The 21,584-nt window shown below is 39.7% G+C and overlaps 2 protein-coding genes across 2 annotated transcripts in view; one reads left to right on the top strand and one right to left on the bottom strand.

The window, feature by feature from the left end:
- LOC126972240 (transmembrane protein 127-like) overlaps positions 1–21,584 on the top strand; it is a 551,958-nt gene that overhangs the window by 364,072 nt on the left and 166,302 nt on the right. The window lies entirely within an intron of this gene.
- On the bottom strand, positions 1,408–19,805 carry LOC126972214 (protein TAPT1 homolog). Its single transcript, XM_050818847.1, has 10 exons — positions 19,537–19,805; positions 18,990–19,254; positions 18,593–18,906; positions 18,389–18,486; positions 16,337–16,575; positions 14,812–15,000; positions 13,379–13,528; positions 12,391–12,496; positions 9,527–9,670; positions 1,408–3,663 (listed from the first exon to the last, which is right to left on the bottom strand). Exons 1-10 carry the CDS (start codon positions 19,631–19,633, stop codon positions 3,493–3,495), a joined length of 1,773 nt encoding a protein of 590 aa, XP_050674804.1. The 5' UTR covers positions 19,634–19,805; the 3' UTR covers positions 1,408–3,492.

A 21,584-nucleotide genomic window follows, 5' to 3' on the forward strand; every position in this document is an offset into this window, starting at 1 on the left:
ACAGGAAGTTAAGTGACCTATACCACAGCACAATGGAAAATGTGAAATTTGGCGTGCCGCAGGGCAGTGTCCTTGGCCCGACACTCTTTTTAATCTATATTAACGACCTATGTAACCTCCAGATGGACGGGGCAAGTATATTCACTTATGCTGATGACACAGCCATTGTTTTCTCTGGTATCTCTTGGGAAGCCGTACAGAGGAAGGCTGAGATGAGCCTTGAAAGAGTCTCAAATTGGCTAAACCAAAATCTATTGTCACTCAATATATCAAAAACAAACTATATATGTTTCTCTCCACATGACAGATACCAGCCCGTTCAAGACTTCTATATCAGAATCCATTCATGCTCCAACCCACACGATTTGAATTGTAATTGTCCCTCCATAGAAAAGGTGAATTGTACCAAATATCTCGGCATCCTGATTGACCAAAGGTTAAGTTGGCATTCTCAAATCGAACTGGTCATAACCAGGGTGAGAAAACTTATGTGGATTTTTAAAACTCTGCGGCACGTTATAAATAGCACAGTCCTTAATAAAATATACATCGCTTTGGCTCAATCAGTGATCACCTACTGCATCCCGGTATGGGGCGGTGCAACTAAGATAAGCCTCTTAGAATTGGAAAGATCTCAAAGATCACTTCTCAAGGTCATGTACTTCAAACCTTTAAGATTTCCAACTGATTCACTCTATTTGACTTGTAATCTTTTGACAATTAGGAAACTTTATGTTCTTAACATCATTTCAGCCGTCCACAAGTCACTTCCGCTAGATCACGCCAAATTGATCAGTAGAAGAAATGATAAAGTAGCAGATACCATTACTGTTCGCACTTCTTTTGCTGAACGACAATTTAGCTGTCAATCAGTGTTCTTATATAATAAAATAAATCGTGTCCTAAATATATATCCTATGACATTACATCTATGCAGAAAAGCTTTACATAATTGGCTAACTTGTCTTGCTTATGATGAAGTGGAAAATCTTCTGATCAGTCTGACATGATAAACACACGCATTGCATAGATGGACCCAATCAATTCAAACCCACATCCACACACTCACTCACTCACTCACTCACACACACACACACACACAATTAATTGTAAATTGTAAAAATTGGTTTTTAATCATTTCTGTTTATTTCTATATTGTTTACTAAATAAAAAGTTATCTGCTAAGGAAATTGCGAGATATTCCCAATACAAGTGTCCTAAGACAACTTACTGGGAAGTCTCAACCACTAAAAAATGTATATGTAATCTTTGAAATAAACGAAATTTATTATTATTATTATTTATTATGGGGTAAATCATTGAGGTAGACTGGCGATACCTCCATAACCTACAAAAAAAATAGCGACACAATGAAACTAACAGCAGCGAACAAATAAAACAATCGTATATACTCAAAACCATGTAATAAATATCACTATATACATTAATTTCTCATCAAATAAATAATATAAATAGAATAGACAAGATTAAAAAAAAAAAACAAGTATAATAACAATGAATAGGTTTCCTGTGAAGATACATAATGACATCGACGGGACATGACAGTTGGAAAAGCACAGATTATCAGCACATTATAAATTCTAGCATTTCACAATTATCAACAACAACTATATTCAATATATGAGAGCACTCTTCAAATCTCTACATAAACAAATTAATATAAATACATTTGTTTTGTCGGACACCACAAGAATAACATTAAAATTAAGCCGAAGCACCTCAGTCTTAAAATAAAATTTAACAAACGAAACTAATAACTATGGCATTGTCTTTATTTTATTTTTTTTATGAAAATACGGGACGAGACGAGCAGGACGTTCAACGTTCAGGTAATTGATACGCCCTGCCCATTACAATACAGTGCCACTACAATTGCGCTCGTCACCTTGAGACATAAGATGTTAAGTCTCATTTGCCCAGTAATTTCACTAGCTACGGCGCCCTTCAGACCGAAACACAGTAATGTTTACACATTACTGCTACACGGCAGAAATAGGCGCCGTTGTGGTACCCATAATCTACTATCTAATGAATAGATGTATGACGCAGGCAATTAGGGGGGGGGTGAGCAAACGCGCGTTGTGGAATGCGAGACTTCAAAATGCTGCGGGAGACATTTTTATAATTTAATATTGTCAAAGATGATAGAACAAAACCTTGTTAGCAGAACAAATTTTAAACAAATCACCTCCAAAAAAAGCGCATACACCTTCCTTAACGGTTGTCAACGCTCCTGTAATTCCTCTGGTGTTACAAGAGAATGTAGGCGGCGGTGATCACTTAACACCAGGTGATGTATGAAAGATGCTCGTTTGTCCGCCTTTTCCATAATAAAACAAAGAAACACAAAAACTGGTCGTTTTTTTTAAACGTACCTCAACAACCAAGAGAACAAACCGATGTAGTGAACAGAAATCTTTTATATAGTTACCAAGAGGAATTGTACGTATGCTTCGACCGTCACTAGATATAATATAACGTAGTTATTACATTATGTACTTGGCCAGGCGCCAGGGTTTGCTTGTTTCATAAATACGAGAGGCTTTCAAACAGGCTCTGTTGATAATAAAGCACATGAGCCGGTAGCACTTCGTTGTAGTACCTATATATATACCCCCTTATTCATAAGTCTGCTAACTAAAAGCATTGCTAATTCTCACTCTGTCTTCTTCTATTGACCTAAGTCAGAATGAGAAAAACACTCCTTAGCGGCTGTTTAAAGTTAGCGGACCATTATAAATAAGGGGGATAGTATCTACGTAAAGTTGTGAGGTTGTACACGACGACCGTGCTTGTTATGTTACAGTTTTTTTAAAATAATGCATTCTCAACAGTTTTGGAATTTATTTATAATAAGAAACAAAAGTTGATCGTAAAAAATACGAGATACTATAACAATAATAATAAAGAAAATGTTTGAATTAATTACTCGAACAGTGTATCAAATATTCGTCCACAGTTATTCTAAGAATCTTTATCGTGCGGGGTTCTTCATACTATAGTGGCACATAGTATTAGAATCAAAGTTATACACATATTAAATACGTGACGACAATTTAAATCGGTGAATGAAACAATATTAGTATTATACGTCTTTTTTATAAAAAAAACATGATTTGTTGAGTCGATTTCGCCTCAGCGCCTAGATGGTCCATGAACCCTGTATGTCGCTGTATGAGCCCTACGCAGCTTCTTTTCATGAAAATAAGGGATGAGACGATCAGGACCTTCAGCTAGTGGTAATTGCCCTGCCCATTACAATGCAGTGCCGCTGAGTATTCTTGAAAAACCCAAAAATTCTGAGCGGCACTACAATTGCGCTCGTCACCTTGAGACATAGAATGTTAAGTCCCAATTGATCAGAAATTTCACTATGTACGGCGCTCTTCAGACTGAAACACAGTAATGTTTATACAATAATAATAATCTTGCCGGCATCGGAGAAAGAAGCGTTCTACTGGAGCCCCCCTTCTACGCAGCTTCGTCGTCGGCCTTCACCAGGTTCGGTTCGGACTCTGACCGCCGCTTGAGACCGTCGGGCGCGGCATCCGGCGAGTGCGGTCGCTCCACAGCCTCAGTCTCTGGCAACACTGAGGCCCGCGCCGCCTGGTTGATATCTGGCGCACTACGGCTTACGTCGACCTGCCAACACAACTACTTCATTAATATAATAATAAAAAATCTGTTTATTTCCGATCTACTATTAAATTACATTCATACAGTTATATCTATGATTACATCCATTATAATAAATATTACTTATTGTTACAATTATTTACATCGATAGAAAAAATATTAATTTTATTTGTATTAATAACTGTTGTTATGTACTGTCTTCATCATTATTGAGTGGAACCCCTTCTTGGGTACAGGCATCCAGCTTGTTCTTTTTTTTTTATATGAGAGGGGGCAAACGGGCAAAAGGCTCACGGGATGGGGAGAGGTGAGGCAACCGCCGATGGACATCCGCAACAACAGGTGTATCAAGAAATGCGTTACCAGCCTTTAAGGTGGGAGTATGCTTTTTTCTTAAAGGTCCCTTAGTCGTATCTGTTCGGGAAGACCGCTGCCGGTAGTTGATTCCACAAAGTGGCTGTGCGAGGCAAGAAATTTCGAACAAAACGCGCGGTTGTGGAATGCCAGACGTCTACGTGATGCGGATGGTACTTTGCACGTAATGTCCGATGGTGGAATTCGGCCGCTGGAATCAACCCGAACAGCTCCTCTGAGCACTCCCCGTGATAAATGCGGTAGAAGATGCAGAGAGAACCCACATCTCTACGCACGCTAGAGAATCAAGCCGATCGGAGATGACTTGATCGTCGATGATTCGAGCCGCTCTTCGTTGTATGCAGTCAAATGGAAGAAGCTGGTACTGGGGAGCACCCGCCCAGAGGTGAGAACAGTACTCCATGTGAGGCCGAATTTGCGCCTTATAAAGTTGCAGGCGGTGGCTTTTAGTGAAGTACTGTCTCGCCTTACTGAGTACACCAAGCTTTTTAGAGGCCAGTTTGGCCTTCTCTTCCAAGTGACCACGGATCTGAACGTCGCTCGATATATCGACGCCAAGTATGCCAATACAGGCTGTGGCAGTTAGAGGAGTGATCTCGAATCGAGGGAATACGACAAAGGGAGACTTTTTAGTGGTGAACACACAAATTTGTGTCTTCTTGGGGTTGAATTGGACTAAATTTTGTCGGCCCCATTCCAAGACTTTGCAAAGCATAGTCTCGATTTCAGACACAAGTTTGTTCCGGTCCTCGTCGACGCTATCCCGGGATATGTTGGCACGGCCGGTTTAGGAAGCATACCCTGTGCTGTCGTCTGCATAGCAATGAATATTGCTGATTTGCAGCATATCATTGATATGCAGAAGAAACAGCGTAGGGGATAGCACGCAGCCTTGCGGAACACCAGCGTTTATGGGTTTTAAGTCGGAGCATGCACCGTTGTTAACAACCTTGATGATCCGATCAGCCAAAAAGCTAGTGACCCATTTGCACAACTTCTCGGGAAGCCCATAGGATGGCAGTTTCGCTATAAGCGCTTTATGCCACACCCGATCGAAGGCCTTCGCTATGTCCAAACTCACCGCCAACGCCTCTCCCTTCGACTCAGCCGCTTGCGCCCATTTATGGGTGAGGTATGCATGAAGATCACCAGCTGAGCGACCCTGACGGAAACCGTACTTTCAGTCTCTGATCAGCTGGTGCCCCTCTAGGTATCCCAAGAGCTGGCGGTTGATGATCGACTCCATTACTTTGGAGAAAATGGAGGTAATGGCAATGGGGCGGTAGTTGGACGGATCTGAGCGTACACCTTTCTTAGGGGTCGGGTGCACTAAAGCCGCCTTCCATAATTTCGGGACTACGCCTGATGAGTAGGAGAGCCGGAAAAGACGGGTAAGGACCGGCGCCAGTTTCGGAGCACATGTCCGCAGCACTATCGGGGGAATGCCATCGGGCCCGCTCGATTTATGAATGTCCAAGGTGAGAAGCGCCTTAAGCACAGCACTATGCCGGATTTTTACCTCCGGCATATATGAATAGCACCGCGGAATATGCGGTGGTGGTGCACCTTGCTCATCCAGAGTCGAGTTGGACGCGAAGAGGGAGCCCAGGAGATCAGCTTTCTCTTTCGCGTCGTGGGCCAGCGAGTCATCATCCCTGTGCAGTGGCGGAATGGCTGGCTGGCAGAAGTTTCCTTGGACAGCCTTGGCGAGCGACCAGAACGCACGAGTTCCCGAGGGAAGGCGTGCAAGTCTCTCGCCAATTCTGCCAATGTGCTTCGACTTCGCGTCAGCAATAACTCTTTTGAAGGACCTGGAGGCTTGATTGAAGTGTTTTTTTAAGTTCGCTGGAATTCACATCCTTAGATACCACCGCATTGACCCAAGCCTGATAGCACTCCTGCTTTCGGCGAGAGGCCATTTTGCAGGAGCGGTCAAACCATAGTTGGGACCTGCCACCGATAGGCACAGAGGAGGCTCTTCATTCCATATGAAGAGTTCCATACCTTGCAGTACCACATCAGCAACAGCGTCAGCAGCGGCATCTGGATCTCCTAGCGAAAAACAGATCTGCCTCCACGGGTAGGATGCAAAAAAGCACCGCATCTCGTCCCACTCTGCTGAGCTATAGTGCCACACGCGGCGACAGCCTAAGAAGCGGGGCCGTGTTAGGCGCGTGATCGGCACGGTGCTCCGGATCAGGCAGTGGTCCGACGATCTCAGAGAGGGTCAACGGAAACTAGGTAGCCGTCCGGATATGAGGTCAACAGAAGGTCCAACAGTGAAGGTGTATGATCTTGCACATCTGGGATTCGCGTTGGCGCAATAACCAGTTGCGTCAGACCATATGCTAAGACGAAGTCGTGAACAGATCTTCCTGCATGATCGGTGGTACGTGAGCCTAGCCAATCGGCGTGGTGGGCGTTAAAATCGCCAAGAAACACGATCTCTGCAGTGGGGATCTGCTCCAACACGGAATCTGTAGCCATTTGGATATGTTCGAGGAGCCGGTCAGTCTCTGCGTTACCGCTATGGGACCTATACAGGCATGCGTAGATTCGCGAATGGTCATCGCAGTCTACACGCATCCAGATGATGGATAGGTCCTGTCCTTCAAGAAAACTCAGGCGTCGAGAACAGACATCCTCCCTGACGTAAACGCACACGCCAGCCCGTGGTATAAAGTAGTGTTCCAAATTATACCCCTGGTAGGAAAGGTAAGATGAATCAGCCAGGGAGGCTATCTGTGTTTCGGTTAAAAAGAGCAGGGCCGGCTTCGCTGTCTCCAGGTAAAAGTGGACGGTATTTAAATTTGATCGAAGCCCCCTGATGTTGCAAAAGTCCACAGCGAGTGTGGAGGAGGGTGATTTGAGCCTCCTGCTCAGTTTGCCCCGAGTCAGCGCAGATTTGCCCCCTCCAGAATACGCGGGACAACCTGGGCAACCACTGTTAGGTCTGGGCCTGTGCCCTAATTGTGGACGCCCAGGGACGGATTCTCCAGGGCTGCATAGCCTGGTACCGTCCTGGAGTAGTCTCTTTTTAGTTTGTGCTGCCATTTGTATTTGGGAGGGGGGGTGTAGGCCTTCGGATACATATATGACATCGTGTATTGGTTTAGCGCTAATAACCTATTGTTAAATAGCAAGAAAACTAAATACATTAAATTTACCGTACCAAATGTCAAAAATATAAATGCAAATATTTTGTTAAACGGAGAGGTGATAGAACCGGTGGAATCTGCTATATTTCTTGGCATAACTCTACATTCCAAATTACAATGGGCCCCCATATTGAAGGATTGGCGAACAGACTTAGTTCTGCAGCATACGCGGTTAAAAAGATTAGACAATTAACTGACATAGATACGGCGCGACTAGTATACTTTAGTTATTTCCATAGTATTATGTCCTATGGTATATTGCTATGGGGCAACGCTGCCGATATTAATACAATATTTGTGCTGCAGAAGAGGGCTATTCGCGCTTTTTATAACCTAGGTCCTAGAGAATCATTGAGAGCAAAATTCAAAGAAATTAACATCTTGACTGTTGCCTCTCAATATATTCTTGATAATGTAATGTATGTTCATAGGCACATAAGTGAATTTGCCAGAAACTGTCATAACCATAATGTTAACACCAGGAACAGACATAAATTGATGATGCCTACTACTCGGCTAAGTCGAGTTGGTAAGTCTTTTGTGGGGTGATGTATATGCTTTTACAACAAGATCCCAGAAATGTTCAAAACAAAAGTATTAAATTCAACACAAACGTTTTTTAACAATTCAAAAGAATTGTTAAAAAACGTTTGTGTGGTAAAGGTTACTATAACATAAATTACTTTCTTAATGATACTACAGATTGGGAATGGAGTGACCACCCTCAGGCTATTAAATAATAAGTTTAATTGTACAATGTTACTTTGTAAATGTTACTTTAATTGTAAAACATATTTTCGTTGAAAAAAAAAGCCCGCTGAGTTTGTTGCGCCCATTCTTCTCAGGCCTGGGGCATTCATTTTGGAATGGGTGGTTGGTTTTTTTTGACTTTCAATAAGTGATTTCACATCCTATTTTGAATAAAAATATTTGAATTTTAATTTTAATTTGAAAACTTGTGCGCGAGTCCTACAACACATACGCACAGTATTCTAAGAAGTAGAAGAAATCGGGAGCCAGTATTGTGGTATTTTTGGTATTGGTAAGGGAGCCCCTTACCAATGCCGCAATGTTTCGCAATTAGACCCCTCAGTTGGGTGCATTTTGCGTGCAGTGTTGGCCAGTCATTCCAACCAGCCCAGCGCCTTCGAGAAGTTCAGAACAATCCTGGGGTATTTGCAGACTTCCTGGACAGCTCGATCACTTGGCTACCTAGAGACATCGCTGGGTCGTGTCTTCCACATACATGTATCACGGGGGCGAACAGCTGTTTGACATAGTTGCTTCTCCTCTCACCACAAACTTACATCCTCACCATCTGGATGTATGGCATTCCTCCAGTGCTCGTTCACCACGTTCGACCTTAGTAATGAACTGTCTACCTTGGGGGTTCCATTTCCATACCCTTGGGCACACAAAGCTCCATCTTCCAATGTGAGTGCGTAGCCATCAAGGAAGCCGCCAGCGCTATATTAAGAAGAAAGGTACATGGCCACAGCATCAGATTTCTTTCTGACAGTATGGCGGTACTAACAGCGCTGAAGGGTACCACACACAACTCAGCACTAATACACGAATGTCACCAAACCCTGGAGCAAGTTGCCTCTTATAACCAGGTAACTCTGCAATGGATCAAGGGACATAGTGGTTCGTTGGGTAATGATGCAGCGGATGAGCTTGCAAGGCGGGCATCGGCAAATATAGTGACTGGTCCATTGCCACTTCTGCCACTGCCCTTCAGCCAAATACGCTCATGGATACGCTCTCTCACCAACGACCTACACAACACCCGATGGATGAATGTCTCAAGCTGTAGACAGTCGAAGGTGGCGATACCTGCACTATCGCCCAAACTGACACGTAGACTTATCAGCCTCAACAGACATGACATCCGTATAATGGTGGGCACCCTAACGGGTCACACATCACTAAACAAACACCTTTTTACAATCGGCGTAACGGACAGTCCTAAGTGCAGAGGTTGTCTGACCGAAGACGAAACGGTCGCTCACGTAATCCTGGAATGTGCGGGGGTGGCCAACCAACGGGCAAAAACCTTAACCAATGCGAGGTCGCTCCAAGAAGTCTGTGAACACCCCAGGAATGTTCTGAACTTCTGGAAGGAGCTGGGCTGGTTGGAGTAACTGGCCATTACTGCACGCAAATGCACCCATGCTAGTGGCTTAATTGCGGAAACAGGAGCACCTATACCATACCATACCATTGGGGGTTCCCCGAAGGTCCGGAAATACTCCTGTGACACCTATGGTCGTTTGTCCTTCTTTTCCTTAATAAAACTGCATCCATTATTTACATATAGACATCATATGACTTACGAGTTCACTGTCATGATAGTCCTGAGGCTCTGGTTTGACAGGCGCATTCATTTTGTCGTTGAGATAACACACGCCGTTCAAGTCTATGGCACTGTTGGAGAATATGGCCGCCGCGCCGACTGACGCGTCCACCAGAGGCTCGATCTGTTCAAATAAAATAAATTAATAGATTAAAATAGAAACTTATTTAATTTCACAAAATTGGTTCCTCTAGAATTCTGTTTCATCGTAGACCAGTGCCGAAAGAAACTTGTGTCTTCTACCGATGGGAATCACAGTCATCTGGAAGGCCAAGCCAAATTCGCTTCGCAGTAGCTGTAGTAGTTCTATAGCGCTCTACAAAGCGCAGTTCCGGCCACATATGGAGTATTGCTATCATCTCTGGTCTGGTGCAACCCAGTATTAGCTCGAACCATTTGACCGCGTGCAACGTAGAGCAGCTCAAATTGTCAGGGACCCAGTGCTCTGTGAACGGCTAGATCACTTGGCTTTGCGTAGGGACGTCGCTTCATTGTATGTTTTCTACCGTATTTATCAAGGGGGTGTTGCGAAGAACAGTGTGAGCTGATTTCTGCCACCTAATTCCATCTTCACACGACAAGCCAGAAATTGGGATATCATCCCCATCATCTGGATGTCTGGCATTCCTCCACAGTGCGTTTTTCAAGGAACTTTCTTGGACTTTGCGTCCAACAAGTTATAGAATGAGCTTCTTTGTTCGGTGTTTCCAGGACGAAACGACACGGGTACCTTCAAAAAAACATCCTAAGTAAACCTTTCTAAAAGGCCGGCAATGCTCCTGTGATTCCTGTTACAAGAAAAATTGGGTGGCGGTGATCACTTAACTTCATGTAACCCGTACGCTCGTTAGTCCTCCTCTTCCATAGAAAAATGTACGTCAGTTAAATAACTACGAAAGTTGTCCATATCAAATATAACACTCTAGGATAATAACAGTGAAAAGATATAAAAACTAGGTTATTTTTACATTAATCGTAAGGTTATGCCAAGGTTTGTAGAGACAGGTTCATACAAAAGGAAAACTCGAGCAACCATTCCTCGTGACGAGCGATATATTGTTTCAACAAAGTTTCAAAGAGGAGGCTTAAGAAAGCGGTAATCACCCCTTTTAGACTAACAAATGGTCCAAAGCTGTCTGCAGCTCCATATTGTTCACCTTTAAGTGTAAGACATGTTTAAATGGTGCAGACAGCCAAAGAAGAGTCTGTCGTCGACATGTGGAAAGATATTATGCTCAAAATTACATTGAGGAGCCCACGCCTCTGCACAAATTGCGAAAAGGTTGGGGATACGTACCAGGAAATGGCCAGCACGCAGCCCGGATCTTAATTCTATTGAGCATGTTTGCGACTGTTTAAAAAACACCTGTATATGTGAGAAAACAGTTGCAGCACTAAGAACAGCGAATTTACAAGAATGGAACAATATTCCACAAGACCTTTAATAACCCTAATCAAAAACATGCGGAACCGATTAGAATCATGTAATAAGGGCACGTGGAGTCAATACACCTTATTGAAAGAAAAAAAACCCATGCTTCAACTTTTTTAGTAAAAACCAAACTTTTCAATAGACCAGCCTACACGAATTTTTGTTTACATTAATCGTTTTTGTTTAAAAAATTGAATGGTCCTTTTCAGTATACGAACCTTCACTTCAGGATAAATATTACGCTATTATGAAGTTAACGAACCAAACTATAGTTTTCGATTTAAATTTGTATAACAGTATGAATACTTGGTTAAAATGTTTATAAGACATCATGAACATTGATGCAGTTTATTATTCCGTGTTTTAGTAGTTAGTAAATTACAAAATGGGAGCAGAAAAATATTTCACGATTCTTTTGAACTTCGCACCACATATTTTATATATTAGGAATCATGTCGAAGCATATGTACTTTGTCCAACAAAAGACTTACTAACTCGACCTACTTGTCAGAAGTAGGCATAGCATGTTGATATTTGAATAAACTACGGACAAACTGTGCAATCAAACTGAGCCCTCAAACTGGGCACAGATTATTTACAAAGCAAGCAAATATATGACAGAGCGGGAACCTGCGAGAGCGTTATGAACCCTCGAAACATGCACAGCGGCCACGGACTGCGCTCGCGAACGCAGGCAAAATAATGCAATGCATGGTTCGATACCCGTAATCTATTGATACTCGCCTATCACCAGGAATACCTTAAAAGCAACACATAGCGTCACCCGGACCCCACTGCGAATTTATGATGCTCGTAAACTACCCAACGGGCTCGGCAAACACTTCTATAGTTCTTCCAGGCAGGAGGGTACTTAACAGGACATCACTTCGAGTATTGCCTTTGCTAGAGCAATCTGCTCGCATCTCCGCCTCATATACCAATGAAGTAAACTGGTCTGTAGGGCTATAGCTGAACGTACTCAGGTCCAATGTTAAATCTGTGCGGCAATACAGATGCGAGGCCACTGCCATCTCACACCAAATCCAGGTCGTTAATAAACTATACACTAGCAAGGGAAAATCTGAAATATATATCTGGGGTAACAGCAAATCGAACGTCGAAAATGGAATTGGACAGGCCACACGTCGAAGTGATTGAAATCATATTTCAATGCAAGCCTTAGATTGGAATACCCAAGGTAAACGAAAACTTTTGGGAAGATATGGAGTGAAGTTAAACATGAACCTGAAGACCATCCAGAATGGTGGAGCACTTTGAACATCGAATATCCCATGATAAAGGCAAGTTAATCAATAAAATCATTTTCCAGGCTGTATGAGAAGAGGTGGCATAGTATAGCTTGAACGTTGTATCATATTAATATCATAAATATAAATTATTATAAAAAATACCATGAGATCAGCAGGAACTAAAAGCTTCAACGAAGCGGGTTTCTTGTCCATTGTTTCCGTCTCGGGTGACTTATGTACGTGTATTTCCTTGAAATCTTTGTGCTCCCTAAAATTCAGATGTTAAGATTAGACTTTATTGTATAGCAATTTAATAAAAAATATAGAAAAGGGTAGTATGTGTCGCAAAGCCTGCTTGCTATAAAATATCACCTTATTAAGATTTAAAAGCATTACAAAGATTTGAGCTGAACTTGCCCCAAGTCAAATAGCAACCTAATAATTATATATTGTTAAAAAATCAACAAAATAATAATAAAGCCAGCTTTTTTGTTCACTACTAGTTACCACTACTTACGACCGAAACGCATAAATAAACTTATATTACGGCTATAATAGTTTTAGTTGCCTTGTCGTTAGTAGGTCTACAAAACACAACACGTGGAAAAAAGGCTTGCTAAACTCTTTGGTTGAGGAAACTTTATTCTTTTATTTAAGTTCTAGCTCAAGAATATATTGTGACAATTAGGTAGAATAGAAAATGACGCTATTTTGCGGAAACCCATTGCTACAACTGCGCTAGTCACCTTGAGACATAAGATGTTGTCTCATTTGCCCAGTAATTTCACTAGCAACGGCGCCCTTCAGATCGAAACACAGTAATGCTCACACATTACTACCTCACGGCAGAAATAGGCGCCGTTGTGGTACCCATAATCTAGCCGGCATCCTGTGCAAAGGAACCTCTCACTGGTAAATTTCGTAATGTGGAATGAGATTCCTTACGGGGTGTCGTGGACACTCACCAAGGCGGCAGCGTCGTGTCATTCCTGTTTGTGAGAGCCTGGCTGGCGGTGAGTACTTACCAGCATGTGCGCTCGTATGTCCTCCTCTTTCATAAAAAAGTACAGCTGCGTGGAAGGTGCCATGATCACTCTAACACGTGCTACTGATAAGCTGATGATAATCAATAATTAGTCTAAAATCTTACCGTTTGGGCGTCGTTTGATGGCTTTCATTTTTTTCGGTCTGGTGCAGCGTTATTAAGTCACACGCTTTACCCAAAATCACAATAGATACTAATACTCTTACTGATAGCAAACATAAGTATGCGACAAAAATCAAAAACAACGCGGCAACCCTGTAAATAAAAATACACGGTCATTGAAATGTTTTTATGACGTAGGTGAGTCAAAGAATAAAACTGAAAGAATAAATTTGATTGAATGAGTTCATTCAGATGAGTTCCCTCGTTATGTGTCAACCCTGACACCTGTCACTGTCATGGTACCATAAGACTATGATTATTACATATCTAGATTCAGAGTTCGAACCTGTAAGGTGAAGAAGAACAAACACGTTGAACATCTTCTGCCAAATGAGTGTTGGCTATTTAAAAAAATATATATAATTTCACAAAAAGTATGTTTCAAAATTCGAGCCACATTTTAACCCTTTTCTCCCTAAGTATGCATTGGATGAAGTAGAAAGATATAATGTACTAATAGTATACTATACTATACAGGATGGTTTTTTGAGAAGGGTGGTGATGGCCAAGTCGGAAACTACGAGACTTAGAGGAAAGTCGTAAAAAGAGTAATGCCCTCGATTTATAAGAAACCAATAACTGCATATTTAGTTTTCTAAAATTTTTTGAACTTTTGACGGAAATCGACCCGAATGATTTTTCAAAAAATGCAGCCTGTATTTTTGTGATATGAATTTACTTATTTTTTTTATAGAATGCCAGACATCCGCATGATTCGGATGCAATTTAGCATTTTGACGTAATCCGGTGGAGAAAAATAACATTACACATTTACAGCTATGGATCTCTTTTAATTAATTCATTCCCGATCAAATGAGATATAAATGTTTTTAATTTTTGTTTTTGCCCCCTCTGAAACGGCCAAAAAAATCCACGAATCAATAATCCATATCGTTTATGGAATATAGCTGCCCATAAATAGTTCCAACAAGTGTCTGTGCAAGACAATCAGAAAGTTTTTTTATATAAGAGGGGTCTAACGGGCAAGAGGCTCACGTGATGGTGAGAGGTGAGGCAACAGCCCATGGACATCCGCAACAACAGGTGTCAAGAAATGCATTGCCGGCCTTTAAGGTGGGAGTATGCTTTTTTCTTGCAGGTCCCTAAGTCTTATCTGTTCGGGAAAACCGCAGCCGGTAGCCGGTTGATTCCACAAAGTGCCTGTTTGAGGCAAGAAATTTCTTAAAAAACGCGCGGTTGTGGAATGCGAGACGACAACGTGATGCAGGAAAAGGCCAGGCATCCACATGATTAGGGTGCAATTTTGCATTTTGACATATTATATACTGTATAAATTTGGCTACTGTTAGCTGGAGCCGAACAACTCCTATGAGCACTACACCGCCACCTTCTAGTTATATCGCAACTATAGTTACCCATCAACTTTGACAGCATGCACAAGGACTCTAGTTATGACCACGCCCAGCGGTAGCGGTATGAATCCCATCCTCCGAGCCACCAAGTCCGAATGGTCACTGAACGCGTACTTCTGTCGAGTCTGTGCTACATCGTATGCTAAGCTCACTGTATACTCCCGGTATACTCCAAATGGTATTTCGTTAAACCTGGAAATGTTGAAAAGTGTTCATTTCATGCATGCCACTTATTCTCCCACTTTTGTCAATTCGCTTATCAAGTTCAATCTGATATTGAAGTTTAAATTCTTAAAAAAACAAGAACGCTGTTCAGAACCTACAGTTTAGTTCTTGACATAGTTTAGGATCAATTGTGTGTTATTTTATTAGATTGTAGTTACTGTTTTACAGCTGGGTCCATATTTAACGAAACAGAAATACCGTGTGTGAGGAGGGGAATGAAGGAGTAGGAAAACTTTATACTGATTTTGTGTTTCTGTTTTAATTTGTATTTTTTATTGAAAACTAGGACAAATGAAGGTACTGGTCACTCGTAGGTAAGTGATCACCGCTGCCCACGCTCTCCGGCAATTAATTAAAAAGGCTGGCCTATTAACGTAGTAGGTATTTTTGAAGGTGCCCATGTCGTATCGTCCCGGGAACAGAACACAAGTTTTATCCATTATTTGGTGGGACGTGGTAAAAGGTTGTAAAAAAATCCTTGAAACCCGCATTGTGGGTGGCACGCCGCTATGGCAACCTTATTTAATAAGACTAACTGGAGTTACCGAAATAGTATTTCATAAACATAAATTTTTCACATTGCTTGTGTGTCATATTGATATCCGTAAATAACCGAAGTCAAAACAGATCGTCGCTTACATTTTGTGTCACTGGCCTGATGTTACTAAAGATTTTGGGTGACAGTGGTTGCCACTTACCATCAAGTTATCAGAAAGGTCGTTTGCCCTCCTAAGTCCTCAAATATAAAGTTTAAAATAGCAATCCACCGATGATTCAGGCCGTACAAGAGTACGTGTACCGTGGAGTAACCGCCATTTTACCGGTTCACAAACTTACGAGATCGATTCTATGAATTCACGCAAAGAAACAGACGTCATTTAGACATCATATTAAATAAACATTAAAATATCGTTTACTCTAATGTTTATTTAATATATATTAATATCTTATATATAAAATTCTCGTGTCACAATGTTCGTTCCCGTACTCCTCCGAAACGGCTTGACCGATTCTCATGAAATTTTGTGAGCATATTGAGTAGGTCTGAGAATCGGCCAACATCTATTTTTCATACCCCTAAATGTTAAGGGTGGTCCACACGAAATTTTTTTTCACCCATCTACGATCAACAGTTACTTTTGTATCGCGATTTTAATATCGGCAACACAACGTTTGCTGGGTCAGCTAGTAGTATATAATATTTTTCTTGTTATCGAAATCGGAAATTTCACACTGGGCACCAAATTATATGCAAAACAAGTTTCTTATTCTTTTAAAATTACAAATATAAATTATAACTGACCTAGTGATAAAAGCATGTTTTACCCAGTCAATAATAACTTCGAATGCCAGTACCAATACACAGTCTGGAGCGAGAATCCAAAACCTTTCCTCTTTCCATGTGAACTCTTTCATAGTCTGTAGAACAACTATAAACAACAGCACAGACAAATGCAGCCTCTCTCTAACATCACTACACGACACTTGAAATAAGTTGTTCTTGTCAAACTTCTTGAAAACACTGCCTTTGAGCTCTACAAACTGAAATGAAGATTAATAAACCTGTAAGTATTAGCAAAGAATATATAATAGTACAAATACGGAAGTCTTACTCCGCAGAATCAATTAAAGAAATAGGGACTCTTGCGGTAATACAATAAGGTGTGATTCAGATCGCACAGCGCTACTAACCTACATTTTTATTCACCTAGAAGATACCTCTCTTTCTATCGCGTGACTCTTACCTTTTCGGACGAAATTAGGGTTGACTTCTTTACGTAAAAGTGTACCTACCTAGTATACGGTAATTTTTTTAAAACTGCTCAGTTTTTTAATAATATAAATAGGAATGTAATCGTAATTTAAAATCAACATTCTGTCGTTGTCAAACTTACATTAGATACAGATAGTAATGTATGCGTTGGAAGACCACGACATGGTCAAGCCTACATAATATATAGGAAATAAATAGATAAATAAGTAACTTTAAATTAGATTGTTACAGCGTCTTTAGGTAGCTTAAAAAAACATTCGAGAGCATTGACCTTTAATATGCATTGCTTTATGTTTTTTCATTTTTTAAATATCGGTAGGTGACAATACTCGCTCGTTAGTCCCGACTGGCTGGCAAACTTCTTTAGCAGCGCTTTTCTTGGTGGGTATAAAATGTTAACCTCGCGACAGGACGCGTGACTCGATCGGAAATTCCTAAGACGGTTAATTTGACATTTTAAATTTGTTATGTAATATAAATTGTCATTTTTGTTTCCGATAGCGCAATAAATGCTAGTACTTTTATAAATAAAGCAATTGATGCAAAATTATTCCCAAAATATTCAAAAAAGCACAACATTCATGTTCAAGTTTTCACTTCTGCCGGCACTTCCGGAGTGCAAACCGTTATTTTTTTTTGGTACCTACTGCGCAACTATTGGCAGAAATTTCGGAGCGAAATTGAAGTTGAGCGAAGTATATACAAATAATGGACACAACAACAGAATATATTGACGTAACGAATAGACCTAATTAGGGTAGTTTGAAATTAAAATAACTACACAAATTAAATATGAAAACAAAATTTATGAACTCTGAGGGACTCGAACCCCCGACTTAAATAACAAATGTTTAGATTTGAAAGAGTGATATCTCAAGTAAATTTCCTAATATGAAAATATGTCTATTTGTAAACATTTTGCATATTCTTGGTTTATTTTCAGGTACAAGTTTATTTGTAAGGCCATTTGTGTACAAGCACTGTTTAACTGTTTATGTTTTTTTTATGAAAATAAGGGACGAGTCGAGCAGGACGTTCAGCTGATGGAAATTGATACGCCTTGCCCATTACAATGCAGTGCCACTCAGGATTCTTGAAAAACCCAAAAATTCTGAGCGGAACTACAATTGAGTTCATCACATTGAGACATAAGATGGTAAGTCTCATTTGCCCAGTAATTTCACTAGCTATGGCGCGCTTCAGACGGAAACACAGTAATGTTACACATTACTGCTTCACGGTAGAAATAGTCACCATTGTGGTACCCATAAACTAGCCGGCATCCTGTGCAAAGGATGGTGAATGTATACATTATGTTTGTGTTCTATGTCTCACAGTGACGCGAGCAATGTGAACAAGTCCTGAATACATACAGTATGTAGTAGCATTGAGAAGGGTGTATCACTTAGTGGATTAGAACATTTATATATTAATTTATTTTAATTATCTTTGCATCCAACAAGCTACACACCCATACTTCAGTACAAAATAATTCATCATTAAGTACCTAAAACTGTGTTAGCATCAACTCTCATAACCAATGCTTATAAGATGTAACAGAGAATTAACTCCTCAACTTACATTGTTTGACATCATGATTATTAAAAGGCTTTTGTTGTTTGAATTAAAAGCCACATTAAGAGTTGTGGCTTGGAACAGAACTAGAAGGCTGTGCAAAACTGATATGATGTTAAGAAAATAATTATGACTCAATATTGTAAATATATATGAACTAGATAAAAAAAATATATAACAACATATAAAATCATTAATGAAAAAGGATACAGACATAGATCATGGCAAATATAAGATGTGGAATCACACCAAGATGCTCTCGTTTTCTATCTCGAGGTTCTGTTGCAGTCCAAAATAAAGCATCTATAGTATCTTGCCCAAACGCAGAGAACAATCTATCCCCAACCTCTAGCATATTATAAAAAATATAGAGCTTCATAACACTTTGACTTTTAACTAAATGATACATCATATTTGTATCAATATAACACATTAATATACTACATATAAGTAAAATAAACCCTTTCAGAACATCACATGTTTCAGCTGGCTTTAAAATGCTTCTATTGGTGTATGGATAAAAACTGCAATAGAAAATTTGGTAATAAATAAATACAATTAAAAATATAATAACATATTTAAAATAAATATAAATTTTAAAACATACCCAATGCATCTTCTTAGCAACCTGTCCAAGAAAGACCAAAAGGCCATTATAAATCTTATTGGAAGAAATGTGTATACAAATAGCAAAGAATCGGCACACTGGAAAAAGCCATATACCATAAACTTTTCAAGCTCTTGTGGAATTTTTATAAATGAATACACCTTCTCTCTCCTTGCTGAAAATCTTTCCTCATCATGTTCTAACAGATATCCTCTGGTAAGTTCCACATGTAAAAATGCAAAGAGGGAACTATTTTTTACACAACCTGTAAACAAATTTTATGATTAATATAGTTTAGTAGTTAAATGAATCATACTTAATATGTTTTGGAAGTATAGTTAATAATTCACATTCATAATAACACCAATTCATAAATTTGTGAGTGTATGGTACCTGTTTCCACCAAAATGAATATCGTGCATTCCTATTGCTGTAAATATGTACCTTATGTATGAGTAGGGAAAGGGTATTCCCATATATATAAGATTCATTGTTTAACATTATGATAATAATCTTAAATATTATATTATCAATTTTATTACTATACCTTTGCTTTTATTTTCGGTTCTGTCTGAAGATTGACTAACATTCTTAAAACGTAACCTTTTCGTTTGCTCCTGTATGTCTTCATTATTTAGTGTCATGTTAGACAAATTCTGAATAATGTTTAAAAGTACAACATTTCTAGATTAATCCTGAATGATAATACGGTTCTAGACTTGCCTTCGATTACTTAGAAAAACACAAACATTACCAAAACAATGTTAAAAAATCAAAATACTAATTTAGTGATTAGTCTGTACTCTGTACCTAGTACCTACTCTAGAGTGAGTAGTCTGTAACTGTCAAGTTGAAGCACAGAGATGATAGTCTAAGAGCCCGTGAACCCCAGACCTACGTTATGAAGTCTCAAAGTTTGTCAGCGCATGCTCCAACACCGGTAACCAGAGGTGTGTAATTGAAGGTTTTTAAATTAATTTAATTTAACTGTTTTTTGTCAATGGTCAACAGGTTGAAAAAACTGTTAAATCGTCAACGGGTTTTGAAAAATCGGTTAATGCATTTATTAATAATTTAGGTTTTCATTTCGTCAATATATATATTATATACTATATACTTCGTTCTATATAATAATACTATATACTATATACTTCGTTCGCAAATTCGTCAACTGTTTTGAATTAAGCTGTTTTAGTGAGACATTCAATTTCTTCATTTAGTGCGAGTTACGGGCGAAGACGTTGATTGAATTTATTAGCTTATTATGTTCAACAGGTTTTTTTCGTTGAAGAAAAACAGTTAATTCGTTAACGAATATAAAACTGTTAATAAAAACAGTTTATTGATTTAACGACCACCTCTACCGGTAACCCCTCGTTTACACCAAGAAACAAGTCAAAAACTTGTTTTATACAAAATTAGTAGAATACTTGTCAAAACATATTTATTTGTTTTTAACATGTATTGCAATTGTCTGAAATATTATTGCGTTCACACTGTGTTGAAAACAAGTTTTTATACAAGTAGAAAACACATTTTCGTTCATATATAGATCTGAGATATGTTTGAGACAGTCTCATACAAGGACAGCGTTCACACCAACATAAAACAAACATGTTTTTAACAAGTATAGTTAATTTTAATGAAATTTATGTATAATACTTATTTAAAACAGGTTTTATACTCTATCCGATATAGTTTTAGATTTTTTTGTGTAAAAGAAGAAGATAAATGGAGTGGTCAAATACAGCTTTATTCTTCTTAGTCTTAGAGTGGTCGTCGTTGCGCTGACGAGGTACATGGTGGAGTGTTCGATGGGTCAATATCCTTTCTGAGGGTAGATCTCCTGGCGATGTGCTTCCATTTCTGACGGTTAGAGGCGTTGCGAGTACACTGGACTATGGTGGACTCAGTAGCCTTTGTGATGGCGTCTATCCAGCGGGTTGGCGATCGACCGCGTGCTCTCTTGCCTTTATTTTGCCTTTGATATCCAATGCAAATACAAAGAACAATAAGAGTCACGAGTGGCTAGAAATCTCAAATAAACAGCTCACAAAAAAAAGCGCGTACGCCTTCCTTCAAGGCCGGCAACGCTTCTGTGATTCGTGTGGTGTAGCAAAAGAATGTGTGCGGCGGTGCTCGCCTATTACTAGATGACCCGTGCGTTCGCTCGTTTGTCCTCCTTTTCAATAAAAAAAATAATTGTTCTACTGGAGTGATGCCATCTCGATACTGTGAATTCTGCTAAGAAAAGTATCCTGCAATTTTTTGAAGCAAATTCTCCAAATTTACTGGTCTCATTCTAACAAAATTTCTGAATCCACTTCTGTCTTCTATTCTTAAATCATTCAATAATGAACGATAGGCCCCTTCTTGCTGTCGTCTCCTCAAAAATGATATTTTTTGATTTCCTTCATTCTGTATGAAGTACAAGTATACTGCACTCATGAAGTAAAGTTACCCAGTACCTTCATTTTCTATTGTCTGTACCAGTAGTCAATAATTGGGTAGTCAAATTCATTAACTTCTGCACTGACATGTCTTAAACAAGTTTACCTACAAGCCTACAACAACTATAAAACGTGAGAGCATATA

The sequence above is a fragment of the Leptidea sinapis genome, chromosome 25 (assembly GCF_905404315.1).
Source record: "Leptidea sinapis chromosome 25, ilLepSina1.1, whole genome shotgun sequence".
NCBI classification, from domain to species: Eukaryota; Metazoa; Arthropoda; class Insecta; order Lepidoptera; family Pieridae; genus Leptidea; species Leptidea sinapis.

Excerpts from the sequence above, each read along its gene's own strand:
- LOC126972214 (XM_050818847.1), bottom strand. The coding sequence starts at position 19,633 with ATGACACTAAATAATGAAGACATACAGGAGCAAACGAAAAGGTTACGT. Across the intron at positions 16,576-18,388 it reads TAATCATGATGTCAAACAAT|TTTGTAGAGCTCAAAGGCAG; the intron begins GTAAGTTGAGGA and ends TCTTCATTTCAG. Across the intron at positions 12,497-13,378 it reads CATCAAACGACGCCCAAACG|GGAGCACAAAGATTTCAAGG; the intron begins GTAAGATTTTAG and ends TCTGAATTTTAG.